Source organism: Loxodonta africana, chromosome 10 (assembly GCF_030014295.1).
Source record: "Loxodonta africana isolate mLoxAfr1 chromosome 10, mLoxAfr1.hap2, whole genome shotgun sequence".
Taxonomy (NCBI): Eukaryota; Metazoa; Chordata; class Mammalia; order Proboscidea; family Elephantidae; genus Loxodonta; species Loxodonta africana.
Window position 1 is genome coordinate 85980181 of NC_087351.1, and position 24429 is coordinate 86004609.

At 36.1% G+C, this 24429-nt stretch overlaps 1 protein-coding gene across 1 annotated transcript in view; it reads left to right on the plus strand.

Annotated features, from left to right (window-relative positions):
* Positions 1–24429, plus strand: part of DNAL1 (dynein axonemal light chain 1) — a 51430-nt gene that overhangs the window by 19671 nt on the left and 7330 nt on the right. Inside the window, exons 5-6 of the mRNA XM_010588731.3 lie at positions 9537–9592; positions 23669–23795. Coding sequence (XP_010587033.1) covers positions 9537–9592; positions 23669–23795 — 183 coding nt within the window. The remainder of the gene's footprint in view (positions 1–9536; positions 9593–23668; positions 23796–24429) is intronic.

The following is a 24429-nucleotide window of genomic DNA, read 5'->3' on the forward strand; positions in this document are numbered from 1 at the left end:
ACATTTGTCTTGTCTTTTTATATAAGTGAGGTCATAAAGTATTTGTCCTTTTGTGATTGGCTTCTTTCAGTCAGTATGTCTTCAAGCTCCATCCACACTGTAGCATGTATTAAGACTTTATTTCTCCTGCTGGCTGAGTAGTATTCTATTGTATGTATGCACCACATTTGTTTATGCCCATTGTTGATGGGCATTTCCACCTTTTGGCTATTGTGAATAGTGCAACATTCGTGTACAAGCCTCTTTTTTTTTGAGTCTCTGCTTTCAAGTCTTTTGGGTATATACCTAAGAGTGGAATTGCTGGGTCACATGGTAGTTCTATTTTTAGTTTTTTGAGGAACCACCACACTGTTTTCCACAGTGGCTTACCATTTTGGATTCCCACCAGCAATAGGTAAAGGCTCCAATTTCTCCACATCCTCCCCAACATTTTTATTATTATTTTTTTTTAATATTAGCTATCCTAAAAAAAAATCCTAGTGAGAGTGAAATTTTATCTCACTGATGGCTAATGACACTAAACATCTTTTCATGTGTTTGGTGGCCATTTGAATGTCCTCTTTGGAGAAATGACCATTCAAGTCCTTTGACCACTTTATGATTGAATTGTTTGTCTTTTTACTGTTGTTGAAGTTTTATGCGCACATTGGTTATTAGATTCTTGTTTGATATATGGTTTCCGGAGATATGATATTCTCGCAGTCAGTAGCTTGTCTTTTCATTTTTTTTGGTAAAGTCTTTTGATGAACAAAAGTTTTCAATTTTTATGAGGTCCCATTTATTTTGTCTTTTGCTGTTTGTGCTTTTGTTATTGTATTAGATAATCCACTGTTGAAAGCTAGGGCTAATAGAATTGTCCCTGATTGTTCTTCTAAGAATTTTATGGGTTTAGTTTGCACGTTTAGGTCCTTAATCCATTTTGAATTCATTTTTGTGTATGGTATGAGGCATGGATCCTGTTTCATTTCTCTGCATGTGGAAATCCAATTTTCCCAGGACCATTTACTGAAGATACTCTTCTTTCCCCATTGAATGAACTTAGCACCTGTCTTGGTTATCTAGTGCTGCTATAACAGAAATACCCTAAGTGGATGGCTTCGGCAAAGAGAAATTTATTTTCTCGTGGTTTAGTAAGCTATGAGTCCAATTCAGGGTGCCAGCTCCAGGGGAAGGCTTTCTCTGTCGGCTCTGGAGGAAGGTCCTTGTCATCAGTCTTCCCCTGGTCTAGGAGCTTCTCTGCACAGGAGCCTCAGGTCTAAAGGACATGCTCTGCTACTGGCACTGCTTTCTTGGTAGTATGAGGTCCCCCTTCTCTCTGCTCGCTTCTGTCTTTTATATCCCAAAAGAAATTGGCTCAAGACACAATCCAATCTTGTAGATTGAGTCCTACCTCATTAACATAACTGCTGCCTGTCCTACCTCATTAACATCATAGAGGTAGAATTTACAACACAGGAAAATCACATCAGATGACAAAATGGTGGACAGTCACACAATACTGTCAATCATGGCCTAGCCAAACTGATCATATATTTTTTGGGGACACAGTTCAATCCATGACACCACTCTTGTCAAAAATCATTGACCATGACCATTTCTAGACTCTCAATTCTATTCCATTGGTCTACATATCTGTCGTTATACCAGTACCAGGCTGTTTTGATTACTGTAGCTGTATAGTATGTTTTAAAATCAGAAAGGTCTACTTTGTTCTCTTTCAACATTGTTTTAGCTATTCGGGGTTTTGCCATTCCATATAAAATTGAGGATTGGTTTTTCTATTTCTGTAAAGAAGAGTGTTGGAGTTTTGATTGGGGTTGCATTGAATCTGTAGATCACTTTGGGTAGTGTTGACATCTTAATAATATTAAGTCTTCCAATCCATGAACATGGAACATTTTTCCATTTATTTAAGTCTTCTTTAATCTCTTTCAGCAGTGTTTTTTAGTTTTTATTGTATAAATCCTTCATGTCCCTGGGTAGATTTACCCCTAGATATTTTGTTCTCTTACATGCTATAATAAATGCAATTGTTTCCCTAATTTTCCTTTCAGATTTCTCATTGCTGGTATATAGAAACCCAACTGATTTTTGTTTGTTGACCTTGTGCCCTGCAACTCTGCTAAATTCCTCTGTTAGCTCTAGAAGTTTTCTTGTGAACTCTTTGGGATTTTCTATATATAGTAACATATCATCCACAAATAGAGATAATTTTACTTCCTTTCCAATCTGGATACCTTTTATTTCTTTTTCTTGTGTTATTGCTCAGGCTAGGACTTCTAATACAATATTGAATAGAAGTGGTGAGAGCGGGCATCCTTGTCTTGTTTCTGATCTCAAGGGGAAAGCACTCAGTCTTTCTCCATTAAGTATAATGTTGGCTGTTGGATTTTCATATATGCCCTGAATCACATTGAGGAATTTTCCTTCTATCCCAATCTTCTTTAAGGTTTTCATCAAGAAGGGTGTTGGATTTTATCAGACTCTTTTTCTGCATCCGTAAAACTGATCCTGTGATTCTTTTCCTTTGTTCTATTGATGTGGTGTATTATACTAATTGATTTTCTAATGTTGAACCATCCCTGAATGATCTTGGTCATGGTATATGATTCTTTTAATATGCTATTGGATTCTGTTCACTAGTATTTTGTTGAGGATTTTTGCGTCTATCTTTATAAGAGATATTGGCCTGTAGTTTTTTTTTTTTTCTTGTGGTATCTTTGTCTGATTTGGGTATCAGGGTTATGTTTGCTTCATAGAATGAATTAGGGAATATTCCTTCCTTCTCTATCTTTTGGAAGAGTTTAAACACTATTGGTGTCAATTCTTCTCTAAATGTTTGGTAGAGTTCCTCAGTGAAGCCACCTGGCCCAGGACTTTTTTTTTGATCACTGATTCAATCTCTTCACATGGTGTGGGTCTGTTGAGACTTTTGCATTCCTCTTGAGTCAGTTTGGGTAGGTCGAGTACTTCTAAGAATTTGTCCATATCACCTAGCTTATTCAGTTTATTGCCATACAGATTTCATAATATTCTGTCATAATTTTTGTTATTTCTATCAGGTCAGTTGTAATGTCCCCTCTTTCATTTTTTATTTTGGTTATTTGCATTTTTTTTTCTTTGTCAGTCTTGCTAAAGGTTTGTCAATTTTATTGATCTTGTCAAAGAACCAACTTCTGGTTTTATTGGTTCTATAGTTTTGCTGTTTTCAATTTTATCTATTTCTGCTCTGATCTTTGTTATTTCCTTTCTTCTGGTAGGTTTAGGCTTAGTTTGCTCTTCCCTTTATAGTTCCTGGAATTGTTGAGTTAGGTTATTAATTTGAGATCTTTCTTCTTTCTTAATGTAGGCATTTATTGCTATAAGTTTCCCCTTGAGTACTTCCTTCACTGTATCTCATAGTTTTGGTATGTTGTGCTTTCATTTTCATTTGACTCTAAGAAATTTGTTATTTCTCTTTTGATTTCTTTCTTGATCCACTGGTGGTTTAATAGTGTGTTATTTAGTTTCCATATGTTTGTGTATTTTCTAGCTTTTTTTCTGTTACTGATTTCTAGCTTCGCTCCATCTTGGTCAGAGAAAATACTTTGTATGATATCAGTCTTTTAAAATTTATCAAGACTTGCTTTGTGACCTAAAATGTGGTCTGTTCTGGAGAGTGATTCATGCACACTGGAGTAGAACGTATATTGTGCTGTTTTGGGGTGAAGTGTTCTATATATGTCTGTTAAGTCTAGTTGGTTTATAGTGTAATTCAGGTCCTCTGTTTCCTTGTTGATCTTCTTTAGTTGGTCTGTCCAATATTGAAAGTGGTGTGCCACTCTTCTTTTTGTATTAGTACTGTAGTCTTACCAATAATCCTATGATGAGAGGATCTGAAATAGATTCCTATTTAATGGGTGGTTTATAAGAATAACCCTACTGGCAATTTATATTTATTGCACGAAACTATGACTGGAAAACTGCATGACATGACTATGTTCAAAGCAATGACTAAAAAGCTACATAATGTAAATGTTAATAATCTCATATTAAGGATTAGGAAGCAAATTTTGTTGCCTCATATCTTTGATTAAAAAGAAAAACGATGCCTTCACTTTACTAAAAAAAAAAACACAAACCTTTAAAACACTTTTGATTTTTATCAAGACCTTGTATGAAGAATAAAAGTGTTTCTAGTGGTGCCATACTTATGCAGCATATAAAATATGGAAAAAAAAAAGTTAGAACAATTAGTCTATTAACTTTGACATCATAATTTCTTTTCCTGTATAGCAATAAGAGATTTTTAGCTATGCATTCACTGTTTTTTAAAAAGGAATTTTATGTTAATTTAAATATTATTTTTTAAAGAGTCTATTTCCAATTTCAGAGGGTGTTTCTCAGTTCTCATCTTAGTTGACCTATTTTGACACGGATGATTTCCCTTCCTTCTTTGAGGCACTTCCAGTGTTTGACTTCTACTTCTGATTTCCTTCTCCCTTTCTGGCCACTTCTTCCTAGTCTCATGTGCCTAACTTTTAACTATTAGAGTGACCAAGAACTTGGTTCTTGTACCTCTTTTCTTTTCTCTCTTCACTCACTCCCTAGATGATCACATCTAAAGTCATGGCTTTACCATCTATATGCTGATGGATCCCAAATTTATATCTTTATCCCAGGTGTCTTCCCTGAACTCTAGACTCATGCATCCAATTGCCTGATATCTCCACTGGCAGTCTAATAGATATCTCATTCTTAGCATGTCCAAAACTGAGTTCCTGATATCTTCCCCCATCTCTAGTCAAACCAACTCATTATACTTCTGTATCCCAGTTAGTGATCCCAGTTAGTTGTTCAGGCCAGAAACCTTGGTAATTTTTTTTTTGAACATTTTATTATGTTTTAGGTGAAAGTTTACACAGCAAATTGGTTTCCCATTCAAAAATTTATACATAATTTGTTCCATGACATTGGTTGCTATCCCCACAATGTGTTGACACTCTTTCCATTTTCACCCTGCCTTCCCCATTTCTGTTTCTCCAGTTTCCCTGCCTCTCCTTGCCTTCTCATCTTTGCTTTTGGGTAAATGTCGCCCGTTTGGTCTTGTACGGTTGGTTGTTCTAAGGAGCACATTCTGCACGGTGTTTTATTTTATAGGCCAATCTATTATTTTGGTGAAAGGTGACCTCCGAGAGTGGCTTCAGTTACAGGTTAAAAGGGTGTCTTGGGGCAATAAACTCGGGGTACCTCCAGTCTCTGTTACTCCAGTAAATCTGGTCTTTTTATGAATTTGAGTTTTCTTTTACATTTTTTTTCTCATTCTAAACGGTATCTTCTATTGTGTCCCTGGTCAGAGCAGTCGTTAGTGATAGCTGGGTACTGTCTAGTTCTTGTGGTCTCAGGCTAAAGGAGGCTGTGATTTGTGTGGGCCATTAGTCTGGGGACTAATTGCTTCCTTGAATCTTTGGTTTCCTTCACTCTCTTTTGCTCCAGACAGGATGAGACCAATAGTTGTATCTTAGATGGCCACTCATAAGCTTTTAAGACCCCAGATAATACTTAACAAACTAGGATGTAGAACATTATGAGCTGTGTTATTCCATTTGACCTAGGTCCCCCAAGATGATGGTCCTTAGCCTTCAAGCCCAGTATCCCAGTCCCTGGAGGTGCTTGGGTGTGTCTAAGAAGCTTCCATAACTGTGCCCAGTTATATATGAATATATATGCAGCATGCAAATAGTATATACAGATGCCCACAACTATACCTATATATGCATGTACATATACTCCCATGTGCCCTCACCTATATAGCATACATATCTTTTTATCTACCTGTGTAACCACTCACTAATTTTTGGTTGCTACTACAGCTGTTGCAGGATTGTATATGTTAAAGCATTTACCAGAGTTGTCCTTTATTCTTGCATACTTCTCAGTGTCTTCATTTACCTTGGTCATGTTGTGCAGACTTCCCCCAAATTGTGTGTTGCCTTTCCCTTCACCAGAGTCCTGGTGGCACTGTGGTTAAGAGCTTGGCTGCTAACCAAGAGGTCAGCAGTTTGAATCCTCTCTCTGCTCTTTGGAAATCCTATGAGGCAGTTCTACTCTGTCCTGTAGGGTCGCTATGTGTCAGAATCGATTTGACGGCAACAGGTTTGGTTTGTTTTAGCACATGTCTTTTATCTAGTAAGTGATTCTCCCTCCCTCCCTCTCCCATTCCTGGTAACCATCAAAGAATGTTGCTTTCTTCATATAAAAATATTCTTAACTTTTTATGGTATCATAAATATTTTTCCTTTTGTGATTGACTTATCTCACTCAGCATAATGTCCTCCAGATTCATCTGTAAGATCATCGTTGGTCTCATCATTATTCTTTATTGTCTCCTAGTATTCCATTGTATGTGTGTACCACATTTTGTTTATCCACTTGTTCATTGATGGACACTTAAGTTGGTTCCATCCTTTTGCTATTGTGAATAATACTGCAGTGAAATGGGTGTGCAAGTGTCTATTCTTGTCATTGCTCTTTTTTTTCTAGGATTGCTGGATCATATGGTACTTCTATTTGTAGCTTTTTCAGGAAGCACCATACCATTTACCATAGTGGTTGTACCATTTTACAACCCTGCCAGCAGTGTATAAGAGTTTCAATCTCCCCACAACCTTGCCTGCGTTTCTTGTTTTTTAATTTTTTTTTTATTAGTGCCATTATTGCAGGGGTAAGATGGTATCTCATTGTAGTTTTGATCTGCATCTCTCTAACAGCTGATGATCGTGAGCATCTCTTCATGTGTTTTTTAGCTGCCTGAATGTCATCTTTGGTGAAGTGTCTGGTCATGTCCCTTGCCCATTTTTTGTTGAATTGTTTGTCTTTTTGTTGTTGAGGCGTTGAAGTTTTCTATATATTTTAGAGATTAGGCTCTTGTCAGATATGTCATTGCTAAAAATTTTTCCCCAGCCTGGAGGTTCTCTTTTTACTCTTTTGGTAAAGTCTTTTGATAAGCATAGGTATTTAATTTTCAGGAGGTCCCAGTTACCTAGTTTATCTTCTGTTGTTTTGTATATTTTTAGTTATGTTTGATAGTGTATTTATACCATAGATTAGGACCCCAACTTTGTCCCTGTGTTATCTTCCAGGAACTTTATAGTTCTAGGTTTAACATTTAGGTCTTGACCCATTTTGAGTTAGTTTTTGTGTATGGTGTGAGGTATGGATCCTGTTTCATTTTTCTGCAAATGGATATCCAGTTTTGCTAGCACCATTTGTTAAAGACACTATCTCTTCTGCACTGAATGGATCTATTATCTTTCTAACTTTATCAATTACTCTTCCCTCACTGCCTCAACTAGTTCCTTGTGTTTCATGAGCTCTCCTGATGTGGTTCCCCCTCAAAGCCTTTGTACTCGAAGTCCCTCCTGCTTGCAGATGCTTTTCCTCTAGATGTCCTCATGGCCAGCTACTCACTTCCTTTGGGTCTTTATGTATGTCACTTTCTATATAAAATGTCAGCTGCTCTCAGCCCCTGATGTTTCATTCCTCTTACCTACTTTTTTCCTCCTTCACAACTGTCACTGTCTAATAGAATTTATGTCTAACTTATTTATTTTGTTGTCCCCAAAATGTTAGCTCTGTGAGAGCACAAATTTTTATATGTATTGTTCACTGTTTTATTGTGAGTGCTTTTAGCTGTGTGTAGCATATAGTAGATGTTCAAATAATATGTGCTGAATGAATGAATTTTTTAATAAGATTTTTATTCTACATGAAATAGAAAAAAGGTAATGTCTCCATATCAAGAAGCTTTAAAGAATAGTTGATTATGTGATTTTCTTAAATATTGTATTTTTTATTAATTTATAGTTATACACAATCTTGTTTCAATAGTTAAACCATTTGCATGAATTAAATATTTAATTAAATAAATATTTTGCATGAATTACATAAACCATTTTGCAAATACCTTGTTCGAAAGTTCAGTGTTTCACAAAAGAGAATTTAAAATAATTTATTAAATTAAAGAAATTAAAACCAAAGTTTATAAAACTATATATGCCTGATACACAAACATACATGTATACATGTCATTTATTGTGTGCTTACTGTGGATCAGGCATTACACTGAATGTTTTAGATAATTATCTCATTTAATCCTGATATTTCTCTAAAATAGGTATTATATTATCTCCATTTTACAGGTGAGGAAACTGACATTCAAAGTTCAGTTACTTCCCTGGAGAGTTGGGACTGAAGCCTAGTTAAACTGTATTTGTGTTCTTAACCATTGAGTTGTGGATGTTATAGAGAAGCACTGGGACTTTCTGCAATGTTCGAGATGTTTTATGTCTGTGTTGTCTCAATATATATAGCTATTAAGCACTTGAAATGTGGCTAGTGTGACTGAGGAGCTGAATTTGTAATTGTATTTAACTTTAATTAAATAGCTACATGAAGCTAGTGACTACCATATTGCATAGCATACTTACATAAGTTTAAATTATGAAAACTAAATGTGTAACTTACACAAAAGTGATCAAAGTAGTTTCTTGGAATAGAAATGAGGTTTTCTTTGTTTTATTGGAAATCTTTTTTTTTTTTTAATTTGGAAAAATAATACATGTACATGGGTTCATTGAAGTGGTTCAAAAGGGATTACAGTAAAAAATAAGTCTTCCTCTACCCAGAGACTCTTTCAGTTCCTCCCCAAAGGAAACCACCGTTCCTACTTTCTTTTTTCTCTTCCAGAAATAGTCTATGGATATATAAACACCCTTTAAAAAAATATGAATAAGCATTTCATTTTTAAAACAAATAGCAATCTAATTATTTTAAAAATTGAAAACAAAAGATATTTTAAATACTAGATTAATTTGATTTCACTTCTGATCCTTTGTGGAGTGAGCTGGTATATGTATGGAAATATATAGTTCCGTTTTCTAGTGTGAGACCTCATACTATAAGATATTTGAAATAGATATATTCCTGAATTTAAAGTTAAAATCTTCTTTACTTTTTATCCCTGTAATACTTTTACTAGCCAGCAATTTAAGTCTATTCATTCCAAATAGCTAACCATTTCTTTATTCAATATTGGCATGATGTAAAATTGTAGTGTTTACCGTATATGATAGGTCAGTGTATTTTCTACATGATTACCAATTTTTATTAACATAGCCTTTTTTACTCATTATATAATGATTTTTGAATGTTTTATTGTGGTTTCGGTGAAAGTTTACAGAGTAAATTAGTTTCCCATTCAGCAGTTTATACACTTGTTTCATGACATTAATTGCAATCCCCTCAGTGTGACAGCACTCTATCCACTTCTTCCCTGGGTTCCCTGTTTCCATTTACCCATCTTTCCTGCCCCTTTCTGCCTTCTGAACTTTGTTTTTGAACAGATGCTGCCCTTTTGATCGCGTATGGTTGAGTGTTCTGAGGAGCACATTCCAAGGATACTTAATATGTAAAATTTATTAAAGCTTTATTATACTAGATTTACAATTGTGTTATATGATTCTCATAAGCAAAAAATTACTTTCTCTCCACTACAGAAAACTTGAGGATATTGTCATTAGGAAGAAACAACATAAAGAACTTAAATGGACTGGTAGGTTATTATTTATTGCTTGAAAACATACACACATACTTTTTTCTTAGTATAAAAATAATACTTGTCTGTTGCAGAAACTTTACAAAGTAGAACTAAAAATAAACCACTGGCAATTTTGATTTACATCTTATAGACAGTGAAATCATACTTTACATATTGTTTTGTGTAAGATGTAATAATCATTTCAGTGTCATTCATTCAACAAATTAATTCAATGTATTTCCTGAGTGCCTCCTTTAAACCAGACTTTGGCTAGGCACTGGAGGTACAGCAGAATGTGAAACAAAGTCTTTGCTCTCACAGAACTTCTATTATAATAGAGTAGGATAGGTAAAAATAATTGTGTAATATATCAGGTGGTGATGAACGTAATGAAGAAAAATGAGGCATAGCAAGAGAACACAGAGTGATAAGTTGTCTCCGGGGAACTTAGGGTGCAGGGCATGCAGTTGGCTGAGCCACTAGTGTTCCAGACTGAGGAGAAAGCAAGTGCTAAGGTCTGAAAGTGAGGCCACTTGGCATGCTTGAGTAAGAGCAAGGAGAGTTGAAAGAGGGAGGGAGAGTGGTCCTCAATGAGTTGGAGAGGGAGCCAGAAACCAGGCCACATAGGGCTTTATAGACCATGATAAAGATTTTAGATTTTTTTTCCAAGAGGGGTGCAAAGACATTGAAGGTTTTGGACTGTAGGATCTGACTTAAGTTTTTAAAATAATTTTAACCATGTTTTCTTTTAATAACAGCATAATATTCTATTTTATTAATGTGGGATAATTTTTTTAAACCAGTTATTGTTCAATATTTAGTTTGTTTCCAGTTTGGAGTTAATCAATGCTGTTATGAATCTCCTTTTAGCTATATTATTGTACACATCCATGAATAATTCCTTGGATAAATTCCTAGAATGGAATTGCTGGGTCAAAAGGTATGAATCTCTTTTAAGGCTTTTGTGACATATTATCACGGGGGAGAAAGATGTGGCATTCTGCTTCCGTAAAGATTTACAGCCTTGGAAACTGTATGGGGCAGTTCTATTCTGTCCTGTAGGATCACTATGAGTCAGAATTGACTCAATGGCAGTGGGTTGTTTTGTTTTGTTTTGGACATATTATCAAGTTGCTCTGTGAAAAGATTATAACATTTTGTACTACCACCAGTAATGTATGAGGGTCCCCATTTCCCCTTAACAACTGTGGGTTTTTTAAAAAAGTTTTTGGCAATATGTCTTAATGTGTATATTTATTGGCCATTTGTATTTCCTTCCAAAGAACGTGAGATGGAACAATATTGTAAAACTAGGCATAAATTCAAGTGTTTATTGTTAAAGAATTCATGAACATTCTGAAATTTTTTATGGTTCCCACAGCCTTTCCTCCTTCCCTCCAATAAGCTAGATTGTATTTCATTAAGAGCCAGTGGGGTTGAAACTGTAGTAATTCTCAGCAATAACCTTCCAAGACCAGAAGGCTAAAATGATCATTCTCCCATTGCAGAAACAGTTGTAATGCCTGCATAAGTGTTCAGAGGTACAATTTCTGAATCATCTTGGAAAAATGAACAAGTCATTAGCCAATCTCTGGATAATATTCCCTCTCATACATGTCAATGTACTCATATGAAATGTTACTAATAAATTTATAAAATACTTGAAAATTCTTTGGGATTAGATTCTGGAATTAAATAAAGGAACTTTCCTTCCTCCAAACAATAACCACCAGATGAATTATTAGCTTTTTAATTAGATATGAATGGGTAGAATCCTTAATGATCTGTAAAAATTTCATTTTTTTAATGTTCTAAATAGATTGAGAAATTTAAGGATATTTTGCCTTCTGTCCATTTTCTGAGCCTTAGATGGTAAAAATTTGAAGTATAGTGACATTATTCGTAATGTCACTACAAGTCATAATGTCAATACTATAAGTTATTGTAGTATAAAAATTCAACATTTATTATACTTCAGGGTAAACATTACTTCGAAGTATCTACAAAGGAAGAGCATAAATAAATGTACCCCCAAATTTTTAGGATCAGTTCGGCAAACACTTGGTGTTCCCCAGATATTTACAGAACCCCAATTCTCAAATATTACTGTATTGTTGCTCTTGCTGTTAGGTGCCATCAAAGTTGGCTCTGGTTCATAGCAACCCTGTGTACAACAGAACAAAACACTGCCCAGCCCTGCACCATCCTCACAATTGTTGTTGTGCTTGAGCTCATTGTTGCAGCCACTGTGTCAATCCATCTCATTGAGGGTCTTCCTCTTTTTCATTGACCCTCTACTTTACCAAGCATGATGTCCTCCAGGGACTGATCTTTCCTGATAACATGTCCAAAGTATGTGAGACAAAGTCTAGCCATCCTTGCTTCTAAGAAACATTTTGGCTGTACTTCCATGAAATTTCATATACAACGAGAGACCACAAAGAAATTATATAGGAGTAAAGGCATGTATGAGAAATTATCTGACTGAAACTATTACTTTTTAAATCTCTTCCCTTTCTGTGGCAACCTTGGTGGCATAGTGGTTTAGAGCTACAGCTGCTAACCAGAAGGTCAGCAGCTTGAATCCGCCAGATGCTCCTTGGAAACTCTATGAGACAGTTCTACTCTGTCCTATAGGGTTGCTATGAGTCAGAACTGACTCGAAGGCAACGAGTTTGGTTTGGTTTTTGGTTTTCACTTTCTATAGACTCATATCGTTAGCGTCCAACAGTTCATTTCTTTCCAGGGTGTGTGTGTGTGTGTATACATGCACCATACACTCACCAAAAACAACAACTTACCAGTCTAAAAGCTTTACTACTTGTGCATAGACTAAAGAAAATTAAAGGTACACAAAGATGTAGATGCTGGGCTTCAAATAAGTTCACATACTAGATGAATTATTCATTGAGATACGCCAGCCTCATTGCATGATTTAAGTAACTGCCTCCATAAATTACAAATGACTACCGTAGTGTGTGAAATATAGAATGTTAAATTAAAAGAAAGATTTTCATTTAAAACTGCTTAGGAAAACTGACTATTAAGGTATATTATAGGCCCATTCATATCTGGCCTCTGCCTTCCTTTCTGATCTCATTTCACAGTACTCTTCTCTCTAGTTAGGAATCTCCAACCACTGGCCACCTTTCATTTCCTTGAATCTTCGACTCTGTTATCCTGTATTTCCACATTGCTAGCTCCTTCTTAACCTTCAGATCTCAGCTCAGATGTCACCTTCTTAAATATAACCCTGTATCTAAATTCTTATTTGTTCTCTCTGTCTTTCTCTGTCTCACACACACATACACATGAATCCGAATTCTGCTTTATGATGGCAATGACCGTGTTAGTTTTGTTCCTCAGCACCTACAGTAGCACTTGATACATGTAGTAGGCACTCAATAAATATTACCTATGTTAATTTATTGAGTAACTCAATATATCTTATTACTAATTACAAAATGTGCTGTTCAAGTTAAATTTAAAAAATGTAGATTTATTTTTAATTTTTTATTGTAAAGTTTCCAGAGCAAATTAGTTTTCCATTTGATAGTTTGTACATGAAGTGTTCCATGACTTTGGTTGCATTCCCCACAATGTGTCAGCACTCACCCCATTTCCACCCTCTGTTCCCTGTTTCCTTTCATCCAGTTTTTCTACCCCTTTCCTACCTTCTCATCTTTGCTTTTGGGCAGTGTTGTTCTTGGGGCAAATGTTGACCTTGTGTAACTGACTGCTCGAAGGAGCATGTTCCTCTTGGGTGTTATTGTTTATTTTATGGGCCTGTGTATTGTTTGGCTGAAAGGTGGTCTCCAGGAATGGCTTCAGTTCCAGGTCAGAGACATAGTCTTAGGGGTTCCTCCAGTCTTTGTCAGACCAGTAAGTCTGGTCTTTTAAGTTAAAAATTTTGATTCTAGAAATAATATATGTTCATTGTAGAAAACAAATCAAGCAATTCATAGATATATGAAATATAAAATGGAAGTCTTTTCCTACCTACCATCCCAACTCACTGAAGTAACCACCATAATATTGTTTTATATACTATCTTAGGCTGGGTTCTCTAGAGAAGCAAAATGAGTAAAGTGTATGAATATATATAGAGAGAGATTTATATGTGGTTGTAGGGTCTGGAACATCCCAGGTCCGTGGATCAGGATAGAGGCTTCTCCTGATTCATTCATGTAGTCGCAGGTGCTGGTGAACCCAAGATCAGCAGGTCAGAGAGCGGGGCTCTTGCTCACAGGCTGCAAAGATCAATGAATCCTAAGATCGACAGGCAAGACCACAGTTAAACTGCTAGCTCAAGTCCCAAGAACTGGAGGTCAGATGAACAGGAGCCAGCTGCAGGATCCAGAGTGAGCAAAAAGCCACAAGCCTTGCCAGAATGTCCACTTATATTCAATACAGGCCACACACCCAAGGAAACTTCCCTTTCAACTGATTGGCTACTCACAGCAGGTCCCATCATGGGGGTAATCTCAGCATCATATGACTGCCAAACGACTGAGAATTATGGCCCAGCCAAGTTGACAAGCAATCTTAACTACCGTGTATACTTAGCATTTTTTTCTGTGCACGTACAAATAAATAGCTATCTATGTGTACATAGATAAGTGTTACTTATGTTTGTACTGATATTATACAAGGCATTTTCCTTCTGTAATTTAACTTTTTCACTCAACAGTATATCAGGACAATATAACAATACACCCTTCCATGTCAATACATGCAGTTTAATGTATTTTTATTGTAAATATATATATAACAACATTTCAATATTTTTTATGTGTACAACTCAGTGACATTAATTATGTTCATCACGTAGCTCAACCATCATGTATCTGTTTCCAGATTTATCCATCACCCTTAACAGAAGCTCAGTATTCCTAAACAATGAGGCTTTCTTTCCTTCTCCATTCCACCTGCCCCTGTTTGGCTTCTTTTTATAGTGTCTACCTCTACTTAAATTCTCATTTTATTCATGCATTATTTTCCTGATTTTCTTTAGTTCTTTGTGTTTTTCCTTAGTTCTTTGAGCTTGTTTAATATTGTTTTATTATATTCTTCCAGCCTGTTCATTATTTGAGCTTCCATAAATATGACTTCTCTCCCTTTGTCTTGTTCACTTGGATGGGCCATTTCCAGTTTCATTGTTTGGCTTGTGATTTTTTGTTACATTCTGGGCATTAGAATTATACAAGATGTTAGCAGTCTCAGTTCTCCCAAGTATTCGGTGTTTTTGACAATGCTTTTTTCTTCAAGAAGCTCTTAGGTATGCAGAGTCTTCAGACTTTGCTCACTGCTCCTTCTCGCTTTCTTTGATAACTGTTTCAATCCAGACCAAGGAGTCCTTCCTTCAGCAGTTCCCAAACAGAATAGAGAACACACACTAATCAACCTACCTGTCAGGGAGTACAGCCTTCAGTCTTTGGTTATTGTTCTCTCCCCTGCTCTCTAAGGGCTGTGTTTCTGCCCTTCAGCAGCTCTTTGGCTGGTCAGAAAGGTCCCTGAATGGTGTAAAAGGTTTGTGTTAATCTATTAACCTAAAGGTTGGTGGTTGGAACCCAATGAGCAGTGTCACAGAAGAAAGCCCTAGCGATCTGCCTCTGTGAAGATTGCAGCCAAGGAAACCCTGTGGAGCAGTTCTACTCTGTAACACATGGGGCTGCTGTGAGTCAGAACTGACTTGAGGACAATGACTTTTTAAGCTAGTCGGAGAGCCCATACTGAATGAACAGCCCTCCTCCAGGGGAAGTCCCCAGTCCTTGGTTGCCACTTCCTCCTGTGCTCTGTGAGGGCCCTCTTATCTCAGAGCTGGAGCTCAGGGCCCTTCCCTGTGCTTGGGCGAGCTGTGGGTTGACTGGGACTGCAGCAGCCCTCTGTCCACTGTGCTGGGAGGGGGAAGGGTGGGCACACCCCAAATAGACGATGAGGGAGATGCTTCCTATTTATTTCAGAGCCAGATCTTGTGACCCTTCCCTCTTCAGAGGTGAGCTGCGTATTGGTTGGAGTGCATGCTGCTACATTTGTCTGCAGAAGCCAACCATCTCATTGTCTAGGGAGGGAGGGGCTAGGGCAATGGAAAAAACACTTTTCCTACTGTACAAGATTCATTATTGACTTGGTTCCATTTGCAGCCTCTTGTGGCTGTCCTCTGCCCACTGATTCAGAGTCCCACAGGACGTACACATTTCCTGATGTATGTCTGGAAAGGGTCAGAACCCTTGACCTGTTCACACCTGTTCTTCCCAGAATCTGCATTCTTTTTTAATTGCTGCGTGGTTTTCATAGTATCAGTATATAATAATATATTTAACTGTTATACTGCTGGACATTTAGATAATTTCCAGGGTTTGGGGGGGGAGTTATTTATTTATTTATTTATTTTTATTAACTTTTATTAAGCTTCAAGTGAACGTTTACAAATCCAGTCTGTCACATATAAGTTTACATACATCTTACTCCGTACTCCCACTTGCTCTCCCCTTATTGAGTCAGCCCTTTCAGTCTCTCCTTTCGTGACAATTTTGCCAGCTTCCCTCTCTCTCTATCCTCCCATCCCCCCTCCAGACAAGAGTTGCCAACACACTCTCAAGTGTCCACCTGATATAATTAGCTCACTCTTCATCAGCGTCTCTCTCCCACCCGCTGACCAGTCCCTTTCATGTCTGATGAGTTGTCTTTGGGGATGGTTCCTGTCCTGTGCCAACAGAAGGTCTGGGGAGCATGGCCGCCGGGATTTCTCTAGTCTCACTCAGACCATTAAGTATTGTTTTTGTTTTTTTATGCTAGTACAGATCATGCTGGAATGGACATCCTTGCATGTATATCCTTCTATGGTTATTTGAATGTTTACATAGGATTCATAAAAGAAGAAATGTTGAGGATACATGCATTTAAATTTTTTGATATGTATTTTAATTTACTCCTATGATGCTTATGCCAGTTCCCACTTACACTGATTGTATGTGGGTGAGGATTATCCCCTCCACAGTCGACATCACTGATTATTATCCATATTTTTAATATTTGTCACAATGATCAGCAAAGATGGTATTGTTGTTTTAATTTGTGTTCTCTAATCAGTTGTAACTTCAAACATCTTTTTATACATTTACTAGTCATTATATTTCTTCTTGGAAATTGACCAAATGTATTCTTTACCCATTTTTATATTTGCTTTATTTTTTTTTATTATTGAATTCTAGGTTAACTTCAGTATTAAACCAATAGTCATCCGTTATTTAAAACTTTATTACTATTATTATTGTTGATGCAGTTTTGTATCAGGCTCTTTACATGCATTATCTCATTTCAAACTCACAAGTAGATGTTATTATTCTCATTTTAAGATAAGGAAACTGAGGCTAAGATAGTTAATGTTATTGTGCCCAAGTATAGTGAACACTCTTAAACACTGTTGCTGAGGTGATTGATTGGTTCAGCTTCTTTGGTAGGCAGTTTGTCAATAGCTATCACAGTTTTAAATGCTTGTGCAGTTTACCCCAACTATTCTATATTTAGGAGTTTTTCATACTTATACACGTGGACAAAGACGATGGACCAAATATGTTCATTGCAACATAGCTTGTACCAAAGGTTTCAACTACCTAAGTGTCTATCAGTAGTAAACTAGTTAAAGAAATAAATAGTATGCATCTAGGAAAAAAATGAGACAGGACTTATGTGTATGTGCTAAAATCTAATAATTTTCAAGATATATTGTTAAGATATATTGAAAAAAAGGACAGTAGATATTTTTATGTACGTATATTCATGGAGTAATTTTGGTGACAGCTGTTATTTCTGGGGAAGGAACTGGATGAGAGAGATTTCTCTTTATTCTTGTTTTTGCTGTTTGATTTTTATGTGTTTGTGTTACTCTTTTAATTAAAGAAATTTATTTCTCCCCCAGAAAATACAAGGAAAAAATCCTAAAGCCACATATTAAAGAAGGTGGGGAAGGCACCAAGAAAGGGGAAGGGGAGAGGAGGAAGAGGTGGAGGACTTAACACAAGATAGTCGCACTTAGTCTGATTGTAGATTCCACGCCGCAGTTTAATGCAAACAGCTTTCAAAATTATTGAATGTATTTTCTTTTAGTTTGTCACTTGTCCTTTAATTTTATTAGTAGTTGCTATATGGAGACTTTTAGTTTTTACTAGTCAAATCTTTATGACTTCTGTGTTCTGTATCTTATATAGAAGATCTTACCTGCTTCCAGAATATAAAAATACTCTTATATTTTCTTCTAGTACTTCTATAGGGTTTTAAGTTTCAATGTTAAGTTTATACTTTTAATCCATCTATATTTTAGTTTTACATGTGGCATGAGGCAAGTATCAAGCCTTTTTTTCCCTCTCTCTGAATGCCGTTTATTGAAAAGTTTCCTTCTTCCGGTGTTTGGAAATCTAAATTTCCCTGTTTGCATGGTTATCTTCCTGGATGGTCAAGTTTCTTTCTGTTTGTTGTTCTGCTTCTCTATTCCAGTGCTAAGATTATGCTGCTTTAATTTTCCTTAGCTTTTTACAATATGTTTTGATGTCTATTGGGACATGCCCTCTCTCCTTTTTCAAAATCTTTATAGCTTTTTTTTTTTTTTTTGGATATTTACTTTTCAAGAAAAATTAAAGAACCAGTTTATCAAGTCATGAAAAAAAATTCCCATTGAGAGTCTTAGTAGAATTACATTAATTTGTAAATTGATTGGGAAGAATTGATGTCTTTATAATAAGTCTTCCCTTTCAAGAAGATTTATTCATTTTTTTTTTCTGTCCTTCAGTAGAATTTTATAGTTTTAATTTCTATAAGGCCTTGTACATTTCTGGATAAGTTACAGTTTTTTTTGTGATGGTGAATGAGATCATTTTTCTCTAACCACTTCCTGTTTATTGGTGGCTTATAATATAAAAGCTATTTGTTTTTGTGGAAACCCTGGTGTTATAGTGGTGAAGTGCTACAGCTGCTAACCAAAAGGTCAGCAGTTCATATCCACCAGGTGCTCCTTGGAAACACTGTGGGGCAGTTCTGCTCTGTCCTGTAGGGTCACTATGAGTCAGAATTGACTTGCTGGCGATGAGTTTGGTTTCATTATTATTATTATTTATTTTTGTATATTCACTTTGTAATCAACTACCAATAACTAATTCTTAATTCCTTACAAATCAGATTTCCTTAAAGACTTCTAAGCAACATTGTGGTGTCTGGATTCATTACTGTATATACAAAGCAAACAGTAGTAATGATAATAATCTAACATTTTAAACAGTCCAGAATGGGTTTTACAGCACTCCATAAAGCCCTTTTCACTTCTGTAACCTCCAGCATTATACTATTCACGGAAGAGATTTTTTTTTGTTTTCAGTACTCATAATGGCTTGTTGACCTTAAAGAATCGTAAATTTTAAAAGCTAAAAGTGCCCTTAGAGATCTTCCTGTCCACCGTCCTCATTTTACGTAGAAAGAAACTGGGAGGAAAATTATTTGTTCACATGCAGAAGCATGCTAATGTGCTAAGTGCCTTTTCACTCAATATCCAGTTTTCCAAAGAATCAGTTTATTGAATGACAGATTCACTGAATTGATTCACACAAGCTTAGCCAGAGGTCACAGCCTTGAAAATCCTATGCAGTGCAGTTCTGCCCTGTCCACATGGGGTCACCATGAGTCGAAATCGACTGGATGGCAACTAACATCAAGTAATATAGGAAATTGTGTTGCTTGAGATGGTTTCAATACCTTTTCAAGTTTTTTAAAGGTTTTGTTTAGTGTTAATTTTACTGCAGCTGTTTCATCCCAGCTGTTAGGTTTTATCAGTCCATTATTGTGGAATGTCAGCTGCATATTTTAGGCATGGATCACTTCTGGAATGACTAAAACACGTAAAAATATTAATCCAATTCAGCTGGCTAATAAATCTTTATATTTAGGGAAGTACAAAAAGGAGTAGGCTAGGTTGAAAAAGTACTGAAAGACTGAACTATGCCCTGGACGTCCAAGATTTATACAATACTTGTAATTCAGTATGTATAAGAAAATGTCATTCTCCAAAGTCATATTCCCAAGTAAAGAAAAATCCCAGAATGCACTGAAAATTGATGATGGCAAAACAGCTGCATCCAAATAGCTAAAAGCTAAACTAAAATGAAATTAACACTTCAAATGCGTGAACAAAGCATCACAGACATCTTCAAAAGCTATCCTATCAGAACCTTAAATGCCTACTGCTGGGTGGAAGAACCACCACCTGTCTGTTGGCTTGTTGTACTGTGGTAGCTTGCATGTTACCGTGATGCTGGAAGCTGTGCCACTGGTATTTCAAATACCAGCAGAGTCACCCATGGTGGACAGGTTTCAGTGGAGCTTCCAGACTAAGACAGACTAGGAAGAAAGGCCTGGTGACCTACCTCCAAAAATTAACCAGTGAAAACCTTACGGTTCACGGTAGAATATTGTCCAACACCCTTGCGTTGGATATATCACCAGGAGGGATCTCTGGAGGAGGCATCACGTTTGGTGAAGCAGAGGGACAGCGAGGGTGGGGGAGACACTCAGTGAAATGAATTGGCACAATAGCTGCAATGATGGACTGTAACATGCTGTTGATTATGAGGATGACATAGGATCAGGTAGTGTTTCATTCTGTTGTACATAAGGTCTCCATGAATCAAAGTTGACTCGAAGGCCGCTATCGATCTAAGTGAAAGAGGTAAGCCCGAAAAAGCTACATAGAGTATGGTCCCAACTATATGATATTCTGGAAAAGGCAAAATTACAGAGATAGTAAAAAAATCAACTGTTGCCAGGGCTTCAGAGGGACAGGAGGAGGGATGAATAGGTGGAGCACAGGACATTCTTATGGCAGCGAAAGTATTCTGTATGATGCTGTAATGGTGAACACATGATATTACGCATTTATCAAAACTCATAGGACTGTACAACACAGAGTGAACCTGCAGATTAAACTGTATTTAAAAAAACAAAAAATTGGCATCAAGTCAATTCTGATTTATGGTGACCCCACGTGTTTCTGAATAGAACTCTACTCACTTTTCAATGGCTATGGTCTTTAGGAAGTAGATCGCCAAGCCTTTGGGTGGATTATGAACCGTTAACCTTTCAGTTAGTAGCCGAGCGCTTAACCATTTGTGCCACTTGGAGGCTCCCGGTAAACTACGATCTTTAGTTAATAATGTATAAATATTGATTCATCACTTATAACAAATGTACCACAGGAATGCAAGATGTTAGTAAGAGAAACAATGTTAGGGGTGGAGTGGGACCAGTAAATGAGAACTCTACTTTCTGCACAGTTTTTCTGTAAACCTAAAACTGCTCTAAAAATTAAAGTCTGTTTAAAAAATATATGTATATATCCTATCCAAAGGAATTCCTATTTTACCCTACCCTATTTTCTCCTAGCCTATATTATCCCAACTCTAATGACTTGCTATAATAAAGAAGTAAATAAACAAGTCTTGATAAACCAGTAAAAGAGTAAATTCAGCAAATTGGCAATTTGGAGAATTGATCAAATTGGCCAAGAGTTCTCACCTGCACATGTAAAACAATATTAAATAAGTGACAGAATCCAGAATCGAGCCTAAATCTTCTGCTTAGAATTTTCCTAGCTCATACTATGTAAATTTGAGATACGAGAAGGCTGGAAATACAGGGCAATCAAACTGTCTGCAGTAAAGTTTAAATTATTTTAAGACCAATCTCCCTCCTGTGAAAGATATATATGATACAGTAATTAGAACTTTTGGGAAATGTCAGAATACATCTGAAAGGTCTTGGAGTTAAATCACAAAGCTTTGATGTAAGAGTACCAGGGTGGGTAGATTTAAAAGTTTCTCTTACTTTGAAACTGTTGCTCCTTAACTTGGAAAGTCAAAACTAAGATAAATTGTAGGAGTTATGACAACGCACAGCTAACTCAGGCCACACATTCTCAACTTTTCCCCTTGTTTCTCCTAGTATGGAAAATACATTAAAGATATTTATCCAGGATACATTTATTCTCTCAGCAGTCTTTGAAAGGACAGTTACCAGGGCATAGACCTGGGCCCTGCATGGTTGACATTATCATGTGGATGTAGGTAAATTCTTTTGAGAATTTAAGAGGGGATTGGACATCAAATTGACCCTACTAGTACTTTTTTGTTTTTTAAAGAAAAAAAAAAAAAATCCCTGTGTTTTGTCATATCTATAAAAGAAGGAAAAGTCTTTGTTCTACCACTGATTATATCTAACATTTAAGAGGCAGTATGATACAATCTTTATACTATAATGGAAAGAGTTGGAGTTTAAACTGAATTTTATATATCAAAAAAATTAAATGAATTGCTAGATGGCTAGTGGGTAGGATAGATAGGTGATAGGTCAAGTATAGTACAATGTTAATGGTAGAATCTGAGTAGTGGATATATGAGCGTTTATTATAAAATTCTTCAGACTTTTTTTAATGTTGGAAAATTTCCATAGTAAAGTTGGAAAAAAACCTGAATTTTAGGCCTCACTCTACTATTTAGTAGCAGTTGGACAGACCACAGCCTGAATCTAGGATGCAGGATTGTCCCAGCCAGATACCAACATAGGAACTGAACTCTCAGGGACTATCAAAAACCATAAGAATTGCAACAGAGAACCAGAGAGGTTAATCAGTAAATGACAACAACGTCAGAACAATAAAAGAGGGAATAAACTGTGTATGTATAGAGCTTTCTAATGGAGAGGAAAGCAAGGCAATACCACATAATAATAGACTGGTTCAAACCTAGGGAGATGGGGTAAATTTCAAGGTAACCACAAAGAAAGTTAACAAACCTACTCATCAAAATAAAGAAGAAAAACAGCCTCAGTAAAAACAAAATCTACAAAAACAAAAGAAGTGAAAAAGAAATCCACAAACAAAAGGAACTCAGCACATGAGAGTAAGAGGAACAAAGAAAATGTTAGCACCACAAAAAAAAAAAACACTATAAAATGACAGCAATAAACTCACACTTATCAATAATTACACTGAATGTAAATGGCCTAAATGTACCCATATCGAGACACAGAGTAATAGAACGGATTAAAAAGACAGGATCCATCAATATGCTGTCTATAGGAGACACACCGTAGAAACAAAGATGTAAATTTATTAAAAATCAAAGGATGGAAAAAAATATATCAAACAAATAACTACCAAAAAAGAGCAGGAGTAGCAATACTAATCTCAGATAAAACAGGCTTTAAAACAAAATCCACCATAAAAGACAAAGAAGAGCACTAAATAATGATTAAAGGGATGATCCATCATGAAGACTTAACCATAATAAACATCTGTGCACCCAATGACAGGGCTCCAAAATACATAAAACGAACTCTAACAGCACTGAAAAGAGAAATTGACAGTTCCACAGTAATAGTAGGAGACTTTAACACACCACCCTCGGTAAAGGTCAGAACATCTAGAAAGAAAGTCAGCAAAGATCACAGAAGAGCTAAAGAGCACAGTCAGCCAACTTGACCTCATAGCCATATAGTACACTCCACCCAACAGCTGCAGAGTACAGATTCTTTTCCAACACTCGTGGATCGTTCTCCAGAATAGGCCATATCTTAGGACACGGAGCAACCCTCGGTAGCAGTTTAATATTTTTAAATAGTCTAAATCTCTCTATAATAGAAATGAAAACCTACCTTGCCTACCTTATATGTGGTAAGGATCAAATACTAGAATGTACAGGAAATTAATTTGAAAACTATACTATTCAATAAAAGTGGCAAAATAGTGCTTTTTTTTTTCCTTCTTAATGATTTCAGTAACTATTCTTAAAGTATTACATTCTGTGAGTTTTAGCCTAATGAAACAATTTTAGAGAAGAAGAAGTCCAAATCAGTGTGAAGAGTGGAAGAGAATGTTCTACTTGGCTTCCTTAATGAGAAAAAACTCCCACAACAGCCTTCAGCTTTCCTGGAAGTAGACAGGCGGGTCTCTGTTCTCTAGGAAGACCATTGTCTATAGATGTTTATAAGGAAGGAGACAGAGGAAAAGCTTAAAAATAAGCATATAAATCAGATTCCTTTCTTTTTCAGGAAGTAGTAGGGGACACATTAGAAGAACTGTGGATCTCCTACAATTTTATTGAAAAGCTGAAAGGAATCCATGTAATGAAGAAATTGAAGATTCTCTACATGTCTAATAACCTAGTGAAAGACTGGGGTAAGCTGAGGCTGGCTCTTTTCTAGCCTTCTATCTCTTGTTTATAGAAGATAGGCCAATAAGGAAAAAGATAGAAAATGGGAACATTTTTTTTTGTTCCTACATTTCCATCAAATACTTTAAATATTTACTTAGAATGAATATAATTACATAGGCCCTGGTCCTATTAAAAATCATGAAAAAATTTTAAATTATTGTCCAAAGGCTGAAAGGAACCAATTTAAATTTAATAATTCTTGTTATTAAATTTAAAAACTTATTTGATATCGCTTTGCTTTTTTCATTGTACATTATTGATTCAGCATTCACTAAAGCCCTATTATGTGCCATGAACTATGCCAGGCTGTTTAGTTACAAAGTTAAGTATGACACTATCCCTGCCCTCAAGGAGTTTATAGCTTAGGACGAAGATCAACTTAAAAACCAGTAATAATAAAATCGTGTGATAAGTTCTATTATAGAAGTTTAAATGAGTTGCGTTAAGAATTCGAAGATGGAAGAATGGGTAGAAACAAAGGCGGTTTAGTTTAGCCTATTCTGGTACAGCACAGCATAGAGAAGACCTTTCACTGGAGGTGGATTTGTTGCTCTTTTTAATTCTGAACCTCATTGTTAGGATTAGCATAAGAGTAGA